At 34.9% G+C, this 13,264-nt stretch overlaps 1 protein-coding gene across 3 annotated transcripts in view; it reads right to left on the bottom strand.

Annotated features, from left to right (window-relative positions):
* The window catches only part of LOC102802574 (NXPE family member 2-like), a 99,206-nt gene that overhangs the window by 8,599 nt on the left and 77,343 nt on the right, over positions 1–13,264 (bottom strand). For 2 of the 3 annotated variants that reach the window (XM_085493380.1, XM_085493379.1), the window contains exon 2: positions 4,635–4,717. The exons of the other annotated variant lie outside the window; for it this stretch is intronic. In XM_085493380.1, coding sequence (XP_085349506.1) covers positions 4,635–4,712 — 78 coding nt within the window. In that variant the 5' untranslated portion in view covers positions 4,713–4,717. The remainder of the gene's footprint in view (positions 1–4,634; positions 4,718–13,264) is intronic. 3 annotated transcript variants of the gene reach the window in all.

Below are 13,264 nucleotides of genomic sequence, written 5' to 3' on the forward strand. Positions count from 1 at the left end.
CAATGTATTATGTGCTTCAATATAGTGAACATTTCACTATAACAATCTATTTGTATGTCTCCCAAAGAGTTCGTTATAACGAGGCTACAGTGTATTGGTGTTCAACTGTGTGTTGCTATAGTTGAAATCTCATATGACATTTTTTTTTCAACAGTGTTCCATCATTCCAGGGCCTTAAATAAATGCCAAAACCAAAACGCTCATACATACATGGACTAAAATTGTCGCCATTCAGCCATCTTGCATTCGATAGTTAAATAAATGCAGGTACCACATGTAAAGCACGATGTATAAAGTATATTTACAGTTCGAATGTGACTGTTCAAGATTTCCCACTTATTATTTTCAATATAAGCATCAGGTTTGAATAAATGCGTCAATGAACGACAGAGACCCGTTTCTGGAATAGCAGAATTTGTTTGTTTTTGGTGCACTTTAACATTAAAATGCCGGCACTTGAATATGCTTCCAAGTCAATATCAGTCTGCTACTTTTCCGAAACCTCATAGGAATGTTATTTTATGCAGGTAACACCATGGATGGCAATGTGTCATTGAAAACGTGCAATCAGACTGCTAGATTTCATTTTGTGTGTAATTCTAAGGATGCAGTTTTCGGAAAAGTATATACAACAACTAAAGACTGGGAAACATATCCTAACTGTACTTCCTCGTCAGTATAATGTTGAATCTAGTGAAAAAAGGGGTTCTACGCATGCCATGAAGTCATTGACACGTCATTTTTCATAATTGTTTTGATTTAAGCAGAACCAGGCACCGACAGATATTGGTCAATTCGAGTCAGGGCCGTGGTCGTAGCATATCGTAAACATCACGTGGTAAAACAAGGTCAATCATTCGTCCTGCTGCTGAGACAACGCTCCATTATTACGTTCGCTGCCAGCAAGAAACTAACGTTAGTACTTTCCATGGCCCGAGAGACTGTTAAAGCATGTAAACGCCCTCATGCGGCATTACGTGGAAATTGCCCGGTGACGTTCCTGCTGAGACTTGTCACTCAAACTACGTCATACACCGATCAACCAATCATGAGCGAAACGGATCACCAATAAACAGGAAGTAGTAGTAATTTGAGTGACAAGTCTCAACAGGAACGTCACTGGGCAATTTCCACGTAATGCCGCATGAGGGCGTTTACATAATATAACAGTCTCTCGGGCCTTACGTCCCTCGCTTGAAATGCATTTCGTTAACACGCCTACGGCGTTTGAAAATAAGTTACTCTTTATTAGGCACAAGAACTGTCGACAGTCTATGTAAATATCTGTAGAGATGGCGAGTACCAGCAAGGTACTATACAAGTTACATTTAACAAAATATTGAAGGCAGTTTAAATATAAATGATATTATTTTCATCTAAAATCTATTCATTTTTTGTTATTTTATTTGTTGCTAATGGCAACAAAATTATAAATATCCAACTAAACTATTCCATGATTACAGGGAACATATCTAAATGTTACCAGGTTACACCACTTTTTGCTGAAAAGAGTTTTAGTGTAAAAATGATAGCGACAGATTCCTCTCTGAAGTGTTATTTTTGGGGGGTTTCTTTATGCTGTTGGCAACCCAACCATATAAATACAGAACAAGATCCAACAAGTTACTTGTAACTGTCTGTATTCACATAACCAGCGCTGAATGTGAACGTAGTTTCTCTTGCCAGCATAGAATATAATCAAATCGATATTTCAAGGCTGTATTGGTAAAGCGATTCGAGTGTCATCTGAGGGGCTAGACACAGACATTTTGAGCAAATATTCGTCACAACTTATACTGCACTATGCTTTATACTACATTCATGGTGACATGGTTTATGTGTGAATGTCGAAAACAATTTGGGGGGTCATTGTACCCTACTCTTTTAAATTGAACAGGTATGAATAGTATTTACAAATTATTTACAAATTAGTTTACCATTATTGTTATGATGAATTTGTTATACATTATTTCCCCCTCGGTATAAATTGTTTGTTATTCCATTAATTGTACGTATGTGGGAGGAGGACTCGCATGTTCAACTAGAAAATGTAACTGCCAAACGACTGTGTTTGAACAATTAATAGAAATTGATTCAAACTTCAGGGAACCGAAATTCCTGTCCTGTTAGGGAATTCCAATTTGTTTTTAGTGCCAGTGCGTCCAAGTCAACGAAAGCGTCTTAATTATATTCACGCAGTTAGACTTCGGTGGTTTGACTGATATCTCCAGAAAAATAAACTGTTGCATATTAGTCATGATATCTATGTTATGAATTACGGCGTTATATAATCTCATTGTTAGTATAATTATAGCTGTGAATATTTGTAGAATGCGGGCGTAATGGTATTTTACTTTGGAAACTGCGTTTTACCAAAGCTTCGTAGTTACAATGTTATGAATAATAAAGACTGTTAATCTACATGTTATTATTCCGGTTAATGTTTGATAGTCTGCTGAAGTGTGTAAAAAGTCTAATATGAAGGAAATATTGAGAATTATTGAACTTGCTGTCAGTGAAACATTACTGATATCAATCGCTACATTGCATTAATTTTGGTCACATAAACAAACTTATCAATGCAAACATTTTCTTAATCTAGTTGTCTGTTCTTTTATATGTGTATGTATAATGAACTTGTACAGCCGGCAATGTTCTGAAATCGACAAATGTGGTCAGGGAAACAGTATTATTACTTAGAGAAAGTCGCTGACAGGTATTTGAACTGAACTACATTTAGCAAGGTACGCATAGTTCCTCTTTGTCGTCAAAGTGTGAGTTTTTACTTCAGTTCATTGCCAGAAATGGACAATAGAATCTGGTCAAATAGGGATTTCCTGTCTATCCCATTACATTCTTAATACAAAAATCTGTGGACAGACTAATCGTGTGAATATCATTGTTGTCGTCGAAGGCGGTTGGTATGCAAATTACGTTTGTCTAACGCGGTACAAGACAAAAGTGGAGACTGACGTGGAACAATACACAACTCCCGGACAGATGTTGTGATGAAACTCCTCTTTTATAAAGAGGAAACACGGCCATGTTGATTTTGTGGTCTGACCTTTAACACCAAAAGCAGTATGGCGATAGTAGTTCGCGTTCAAAAATGGGGTGGTTTCCCATGGAATAACATGGACATAAAACAATTATATTTGCTTACAACTGGATCGTACATCTATGTAAAAAAATGCAAGAATTCCAACGCTAATTTGGGCTGCGAATACTGCGTCTACAAATGCGCCGCCATGTTCATTGAACCAGAAATTATCAAGAACGAATAGACTTGAAGAGTCGCCTGCGTTACGACATTTTCCTATTTTTAAAAATGTGAGTTTGGCACACAAATACACATCGTCCATTGGTAATATACTGGGCCAGTGGGGGATTTATCATCAGGTTTTACGGCAAGTTGGGCATTTAATGGTGGAGTTTTAATTAAAACATCTATAACATATCGAAAACTTGGAACGTCACCTGTCTATTACAAAGCACACAAACGTGAACAAATGAACAATATAAACTCAAATATATGTTTATGCAATGCATTCTCTATGGCACATCCTGTGATGTTTATTGACAGGGGAGCACTGGCCATGGGCGGAAGTCAGCCATCTTGTCCACCCATTTATGCGATCCACTCAAGTTCGTTTTTATTTTGAAATCAGAGCATATTCCGAAGTTGTACGTCAACAATGAAACGTGCCACAACAAATATTTACTGCCTGTAATTTTGTGAAATGTACGCAAATGCGTTCATCGAGACAGTATTATTACGTGGTTTTAATAGAGAAAATCGCTCACATGTATTCTGAACCTGATTTTGCATGGTCTCGTAGTTTCGTTTTGTCGGCGAAGCACGCGTTTTTATTTCAGAGTGATCCACAATACTAAAAGCTTGTTTATTATTGGGAAATAATTGTTTACATTAAAAACAGGGTTAACTATGACGCAAGTCGTCCGGTGTTTACAGCGGTAAAACAATGTGACACGGCAAATGTTTACGGCCAGCAATTTTGCGAAATCGCTATTTACGCAACGCCGACAAATCAGCAGAAACCTTTATACTACGATGTCCTTAAAAATGTACAAACGTTCATAATTTTTTCTATTTATTTTTTCTTGATTTTTATACAGCAATTAATGGTCTTTTGTAGTTAAACAATGGGTTTTCAATTTGTTCCAGTCCGCTCGCGAAAAGGAGGCGCCGCACTGAATTGTCAGCTCATAAATATTCTTGCATAAATTTGCATATTGCGCAGAGCAAAATCAAATCTGCTCCGCGAAGCTCCCCGAAGGACAAAGCAGCTCCTCGGAGCTCCGCGGAGTTGGTTTGATTTTGATCCAACTCCCTTAAATTTCTTCATATATATATACATGTATATATATATATGTATATGGCAATAAATTCATGAAATTTTTTTTATCATGGCTATGTTTATCATGAAATACATATCTAATGGATATCAACAACATTGATAACGAAAATGTTTGTATTTTCCCTTATTTGTAGTATTTTATGATATTGACTTTCTTTCTCAACATGAAATCTAACAGAATTGAGAGTCTGGGAATGCAAATGTATAAATATCTCTATACGGATACATATATAAATGTTGCAGCAACTCACCCACCTCGAAATTGGACATCCATGTACATACAACAATTACAAATAGTAGCGTACCAAACCATACCATTTTTCTGTTGTCCATACTCTCTGTTATTAAGGACAAAATACATATTGAGAATAAAGCTTATTAATATACTCGGCTTGTCGCAAACATGCTGTTGAACCACATGGTTGCTAGGGACATACCACAACGCAGGAGTCAACTGCTGAAATGAGTTTATGTGGTGGAAGGAATGTTTATGAAGGGTTTCTAATTTATTTTTTGTAAAATAACAACCCAGCCTCACCTTTTCTCTGCATGTTCATCATTCAAACCACGACATGCAATGTTTGTCGTGTGACACGATGTTACAAAGTCGGGTCAAATATTAACCCAAACACACAACAATAATGAATATGCGCTACCACCACGTGGTTGGGTTCCTAAACTTATACAATTAATGTAACACAGGAATAATTTAGACTGACAGACATCACTATAGTTAAATAAAATTATGTGCATATATAAATAGAGATAAGAATGCACGCAGTTTGTAGGTATAACAAAAATAAGCTTGAATGGTTACTCGAATCTGGCAATGTCGTCCGCCCCTGCAATAGGTAAATGCAAAACGCGGCCTTTACACAGTTAACAAGCATCGTATAACAACTGAAAGTCCAGGACTAACTAGAATGAGTGTATGAATGTGCGGTACCTGAATTTCCTGACCAGTATCAATTCGTAGCGCGTGTTAGAACAATTAAGCATCCAACGATGTTGGTCAATTGCTTTAGAAGAATTATATGACCTATAAATAAATTCTACTAAATTCTACCTATAAATAAATACTTGCACATAGTCCTTTTTTGTGGTAATACAGTCGACGTTTCAGAAGTTCAAAAGTTAAGGAATTGTTTATAAGAAATTCACAATCAAGATTTCTTGGGTGTTCATGCAGAATATGGTAGCCTGGCTACTAAATTCTATAAATTACACTCAACTAAACAAATAAAGGTCCATTGCATGTCTGAATTAAATGATATACCAAATGTAAGCAAATATGTATTTTCATACACCTTTATAGATTTTTCTGTATTATTTTCATCTTATTCTTACAGTATGTACTGTTGGTTGCTAAAGTAAATCATATTAACCCAGGGGAGACGACTCGTCATTCGACATATTTTAACATAATGCTGCTGATTTCAGTAAACTCAACCTTAACCCCTCATCCAACTGCCAGATGAGCTTGCCAGATGAGCTTGCTGGTTGTTCCAAGGGTAATATTTCTGTGCATGGCGACGGACAATGAATACATATGTGTAAATGCTATATCCAAATGCCCCTGCATATCATACACGCAATTTATTTTGCTAAACGAACCCGGTCCAAACCAGGCTCCGCCGATCGTGGAAAGCATTTGAGGCCAATAACCGTTCAAGCACATCTGTCCTGCAAGTTTAGGATTTGTACAGAAGAAAACGCGCATTTAGGGAATGAAAACACACATTCACATCAACAAAGGAGTTATTTCAGTTTCTAACTTTGTCGGTTGTTTTGTGTCATTGATTCTTTTAATTTTAAATGCCAGCTCCTCAAATTACTCTCTATTTTGATGTTTTATTATAGTTGAATACCATGCGATGAGGTACGTACAGTGGAAGGTGTAAATATATGGAAATAGCCGCTACGTCATAATTTATTTAGTCATGTGATCAACTGTCCAATAATCTGCAGCTGTATGGGCTCTGTTTGACATGGCATTTATTCTATCCCTGGAAAATGGTAATGAACGATGACATACATAAATATGTTGTCATGTAATTTGGGCAGCCAACAGTTGAGACGAATGCCAAAGAATATATAGATGCAAGCAGCAATGCGAGAGTTACAAGCTAATAATACAGTCGTGTGACTGAATTAGGTTGCGACGACCAAAAACGTTCATCAAAGAAGACACTGATGGCGTTATGTCTACTCATACCACTCCTACAATTAACTGTTGCTTTGCCAGGATACCCCTGTCTACCACTATTATTGACTGTTGCCTTCCCGGAATACCCCTGTTTATCCCTAGTATTGACTGTTGCCGTCCCGGAATACCCCTGTCTACCCCTGTCTATCCCTAGTATTGACTGTTGCCTTCCCGGAATACCCCTGTCTACCCCTGGTATTGACTGTTGCCTTTCCGAGATACCCATGTCTATCCCCAGTATTGACTGTTGCATTCAACGTTTTGTTAACTATTGCAAGCCTTGTGCATATTAAACAAACCAGTGAAAACTGTTTGTGCCAGTTGAGTAACTTTATATTTTTATAAAAACACACTCACATCTACTATGAATGAATGTTATTGTATGAATCTCTAGTAACTTTGTTAATTAACACAAACAATGGATTCCTCACCAATGAACAATTACTTTGATGATTGCAATTTTAAAATGAGCGAGACTAATGCACGCTCAATCCATTGGTTAATATCGTGTAAAACGAAGCATATATTTGGTATAGCGAGTTACTTAAGTTAACATTTCCAGTTAAATCTGAAATTCAAGAAGTTTTGTCATTAAAGCTATAGTTTATGAACACTTTATTGCCTTTGCCAAACACAAACAATTATTATAAGGAACATCCCGAAGAAGTTCTTACTGATTCTCTGAAACCCAATGTGGTCAGAAAAAAGTAGCCACTCATCCCCACTCTAAACCACGTCATTGAAAGGTTTGTGATCATAGTATTGCATAGAGCGACGGTTGTGGATATGATAGTGGAATGTGATGATGGATGTAAATAAACCGGAACCATGGATCATCATCAAATGGCATTAGTGCACATTAATCACATGAGCCCCAGTCTGTAGCTATGAGCCCCCCACAAAGCGACCTCATCTGTACAAATCGTTCACAGATTTACCAAAACAACATACAATTTGGGACATTGCCATCATTTTTACAAATAGTCAACTAACTGCAGAGAAGCAAACGAACCCATCATGCATATGAAATTCGCCCATGCATTGCCCAGGTATTTACTGTGATTCAAGATTATAAGCAGTGATGACCATTATATCTCCATTGTTTACAGCTTTTTGTTTACTGTTACATTCAAGGTGGCCATGGTGTTCATTTAAGAATGTTCGTAATTGTTTGGAAAGTACACATTAATACTACATGTATTATGCTTTTATCATGCATATTTATATCTTGAACAGAACACTGAAACATCATGTTTCTTCAATCCAATTTTTTGGTTTAATACAATGAAAAATACAAACTATTCCTTTCTTCTGTTTTTTACTGATTTATCCTGGTTTTCGATCTAGAATGCTGTTTTAGCCAAAAATCCACTTTATGAATCAACAAACGTGTGTGTTGATCGATAGCCTGCTATATCCAGCTTTCTGAATATAAGTTCACCTAAAATATTTGGTTAAAAGATGTGCATCCCATCCTTAGACGAACAATATTTTCTTTGAAGAAATAATATCAAAAACAACAAACAAGGATGGCCCAAACATAACTAACAACTAAAAACATAATCAAATAAATGATAAATCTGAAAAAATACAGTAAAAATTGGAAGTCACTTCAAGAGCACAAATCTTCTAATTTCTTAAGAAAAGCAAAATTGAATCTTCGAAGGATTTATTCATTGAATGAATCAGCCTCTACTCTATCTAGCAATGCAGCGAACTATTTAAAACATTCGGCCTTCCCCCCGTACTAGGCGCGGAATGTAAATTTATTATTTTGTGTATTCTAGAATAAAACGTACTAAGAATTCAAAATTACGTATGTATTGGAGGCCGTGGTGTGTGTGTTTTTTAAATGATGTGTGCATTTTAAAAACGACGTGACTGTGTGTTTTAATGTGTTTTAAAACGTCATGTGTGTTTAAAAATGATTGATGTGTGTATGTATGTGCATTAACAAAATGGTGTGTGTATTTTAAATAGCGTGTGTGTTTTTAAAAATTATGTGTATTTAAAAAATGTGTGTATTAAAATGACGTGTGTATTTTAAAATAATGTGTGTGTATTTAAAAAAATGACGTGTGTGTTTTATGGGCTACCACTTGAGACGACGCCTCCACAGGCGTGAATAGGTTAATGCACGCTATTTTTTTTAACACACACACACACACACAAATCATTCAAAGTTAGCCCCCCACAGGCGTAAAAAGGTCAATGCACGCGTTTTTTGCACACACACGAAAAAAAAATCATTCAAAAATAGCGCCTCCTACAGGCGTAAATAGGTTAATGCACGCATTTTTTTTCTTTTTACACACACGAAATTTTCATTCGACCTCACACACGTCATTTTTAAAAACACACACGTCATTTTTAAACACACAATATTTTAAAATACACATGTCATTTTAAACACACATACGTCATTTTATTATACACACCATTTAAAACACACATCGTTTTTAAAACACGTCATTTTTAAAAAACACATGTTATTTTTAAACACACAATATTTTAAAATACACATGTCATTTTAAACACACATACGTCATTTTATTATACACACCATTTAAAACACACGTCGTTTTTAAAACACGTCATTTAAAAAAAACACGTCATTTTTAAACACACAATATTTTAAAATACACATGTCATTTTAAACACACATACGTCATTTTATTATACACACCATTTAAGACAAACACGTCGTTTTTAAAACACGCGTCATTTAAAAAAACACACATGTCATTTTTAAACACACACGTCATTTTATTATACACATAATTTTTAAAACAAACACGTCATTTTTAAACACACACGTCGTTTATAAACACACGTCATTTTAATACACACATCATTTTTAATACACACACGTCATTTTTCAAACATACAAATAATTTTAAAATACACACGTCATTTTAATATACACGTTGTTTAAAATACACACATCATTTTTTTATTGCACATACATTTAATGCACAAGAGATACACACATCAATCATTTTTAAACACACAAGTCGTTTTAAAACACACACCTTTAAAACGCCGTTTTTTAAATGCACACATCATTTTAAAACACGCCATGGCCTCCAATACGTACATAATTTTGAATTATTAGTCCGTTTTATTCTAGTATACACAAAATAATAAATTTACATTCCGCGCCCCTTATCCCAGGAACAAATTCAATTGTTATTTATTATTATAAGATATTTTATCTCATAGTTCCGTGTATTAAGGTGGTGTAATGTTCTATGTCTGTTGTTACTATGCAACTAGTAGCTTCGCGGTGAGTGGCTTTCGCGGGTTTCGTGTGGAGTAGGGCTTTGTCTCAGTAACTGGTCCTTTCATTCTTGTTGAGTATTACAGTTTTATATTTCTTTAACAACTGGCACTATTCTGGGAATACCATCCTAGCAGGAGTTCCAAAGTAAGACCCATGCTCTGATAATGCCTCTAGTTTCAAAGACCAATAAATATTACCATGATCTTATTGGTGTTGCAGAGGATAGTTGAATATTGTTTATTGAAATTAATAATCCCCATAAACGTTTTCCAATATAGATAAATTGTAGTACGTAACAAACTGTATAACTCAGTCTTAACAATGAAATAAAGGAATGTATATATTTACGTTATTTATACTTATTTATTATACTTTTATTGCTACTGTACTAATAGAAATACTGTATTTCTAAAGATGTAATAATAATAATAATTATTATTATTATTATTATTATTACTAATGCATTGCAATACAACTAATTCAAATTGAAAGAAATTGCAATATAAAGTATTCATCAGTAATACTTCTCAAGGGCATATTTCGCGGTCAGTGTTATTTACGAAAATATTTGTTTATAATTTTATAAACTTGCTTGGCAATACCCACCCTAATTAGATGTAATGTGTACATATTTTAATAAATGAAATATTGCACAACAGTAATCATTATTTGTCCTTGTTAGAATGATGTGTAACTTCATACGGGAATCCTGATAAAGTCCACAACTTGCGATTTAGCAGTATTAGGGATTGTCAACTTCTCGTGAATTTGATTACCTAACATGTTTAGTTTCATGCGCTGCAAGTTGCAGAGCACGTACCTAAGCGACCCCAGCAAATAACCAAGACGGTTTCGATATTGAAATCAAGAAACTCCGATTTGACACAATCTGGGAAGTTCGAATTACTAAATGAAGTACAAGACGATGAAGCTGAAATATCCAAGAACCAACACATACCAAAAATCTCAAAAGTGAATATTCATGGTGTATTTTAAGTCTAACCGAACCATAAGTTGGAATTCGTTAGTACTCTAAATATCCAAATATATTTTAGTATAAGTAGTAATAAAAAGTGTCCATTTTGTACAATCCTAATTAATTGGATATATTATTAACATTACCATGTGGTAACATGTACGCTTTACATAAACAACAAGCCATGGAAGCACTATTATCACCATAGTCATGATAATGATATTTGTCAAAAAGATGTAATATAATTTCTATTTCATCGCAAAGCCATTCTGTATATACAACAGGAGCATTGAGGCACAGCAAAGTGTCTGTTCAAGCTGAATACGCGGGTGTAAGATAGATAGGTAGTGCCTGCAAAGCCAAACGCCAGTAGTAGTGTCACTGATATGCACTCTGTGTTGGCAAGCGATATCAAACATACATACAACCACAATAAAAGGAAGAACAAGAACAGCAATCTCGGCCATCATCTCTATATAGTTTCAAAATAATAGGTAGTATTGTGCATTGTTGAAATTAAGTGTAAATTTCCATTCTAACAGGAATGCTCACTTTACCACATCAAGCGCTATAGTATCAGTGTTCTGGGGGGTTGATTACAAATATTTGTTTAGATAGCGTTAAAGGAAACATCAATCCAAACAACATAAAGACCTCTAAAGAAAAAGCTCCGCAAATGTAGGAGAATGCAATTTACAGTTTACACTTTTCATTCTCTGGATATTCAACTTTTCATCAGTATTATGTAGTCAGCCATCTTGATTTTCAAGTAAAGGATTATGGGTATGACATGTATAACATCATAAAATCTGTTGTCAGAAATTGAGAAAATGATTTCATCTAAAAGTTGAACCTCAAATTGGCTGAAAGTTTAGAAATTGGTAGCATACATGTACTGGTGCCATCCATGTTCATAAAATAGTTGTCATGGAAATAGAACTGAAAATATTTATTTTTATGTTTTTCTACCAAATGCTCATATTTCCTTATATTGTATACAATTTACCAATGTGAGAAGGTTATATAGGTGATATATTACATGTTGACCACAAAAAGGGGTCAAAAACGTGTCATTCTATATTTCACAACTAAATTAATTTTTTAACGTTTTTAGCAATATCTTCACTTTATGTGTATTTGTAATATTCTAATTTCCATTACTATAATTATTTCCATGAGTAATATGAACAACGAAAATTTGAACTTATTCGCATCAGTATTTCTCATGTTATAGATGAAATAATTTTCTCAATTTCCGACAACAGATCTATGTTGTCATACTTTACCCATAATTCTTTGCCAGAGAATCAAGATGGCTGACTACATAATACTGATATAAAGATGAAAGCTTTATTGGGCCGAGGAGAAATGTTGAATATGTCGCCATATTGAGGGGCTAAGCCTCTATGTGACAGCCTCTCACTGAAAATGTTATTTGGTATTATTAATAGTTATTAACAATTTTCTACTTGAATAAGACAATACATCAGATACAAGATAATATTGTCAAATTGATCTACATTTATGATTTCAAGTGAATGTTTTAGTATGAGTGAGATTTTATAGTCAGAGCATAGACAATTATTTTTTAGAAGACTGTTTTTACCCTTTTTGGGAAACAATGAAATAATCGCCATGTGACATTATAATGAAAGAAGTCATTTTTGATTGAAGTTAAAAATAGCTCAAAAAGATCCTGACTCAAAACAGGCCAAAAGTGTAAAATCACCTGGAAACTTGTCGGCAATAGGCAACTTACCAGTTGATAAAAATTTTACGCCCTTTGACAGTTTGTCAAAAGTTAATTGGATGTTAAAGCTTTCTGGAGATTTGTCAGATAGTTGGGGACATTTTGAAGTATGATGTTTTTTTGCACCATGAGAGGGTCTGGTAAAAATGTTATACTGGTAATAGTGATGGACAATCACACTGATACAGTAATATAAATAAGGTCGCAATTATTCTTTGAATGCGTCTTGAAACGTCAACCGTGTACAAGCCTCTCACACACCAAATAAATACACCTGCATTAAAAGCCTTTGTCGTTTTTTGTAAGATCAAAATAAGAATAGAAACAAAGAAAAAAACATAAACATTTATGTGAGCACTTGAGGCCCACATGGCAGAGTGTCATGCTGTTCGACAACAGCAGTGAGGGAGGCGATGCAAGAATAGAGTAAACACAAGTTTCCTTCCAGAATCATCATAAAGAGGTACCAGCCAGATTCATCATCTATGTTGACTTTGAGGCCTTCACAACCAAGATTGCAGAGCCCTGGGATGAGAAAAATAAGATTAAGACAGTGCTTGCAAGTAAATGGACTCCTGTCATTGTCAGCTTATATATACAGTCACCAACTCCCTCCTCTTCCACTTTGAGATCAAGACTAAGAATGTCTGTCTTCTGAGGACATATGCTG

This window comes from Saccoglossus kowalevskii, chromosome 18 (assembly GCF_978046115.1).
Source record: "Saccoglossus kowalevskii chromosome 18, keSacKowa6.1, whole genome shotgun sequence".
Taxonomy (NCBI): domain Eukaryota; kingdom Metazoa; phylum Hemichordata; class Enteropneusta; family Harrimaniidae; genus Saccoglossus; species Saccoglossus kowalevskii.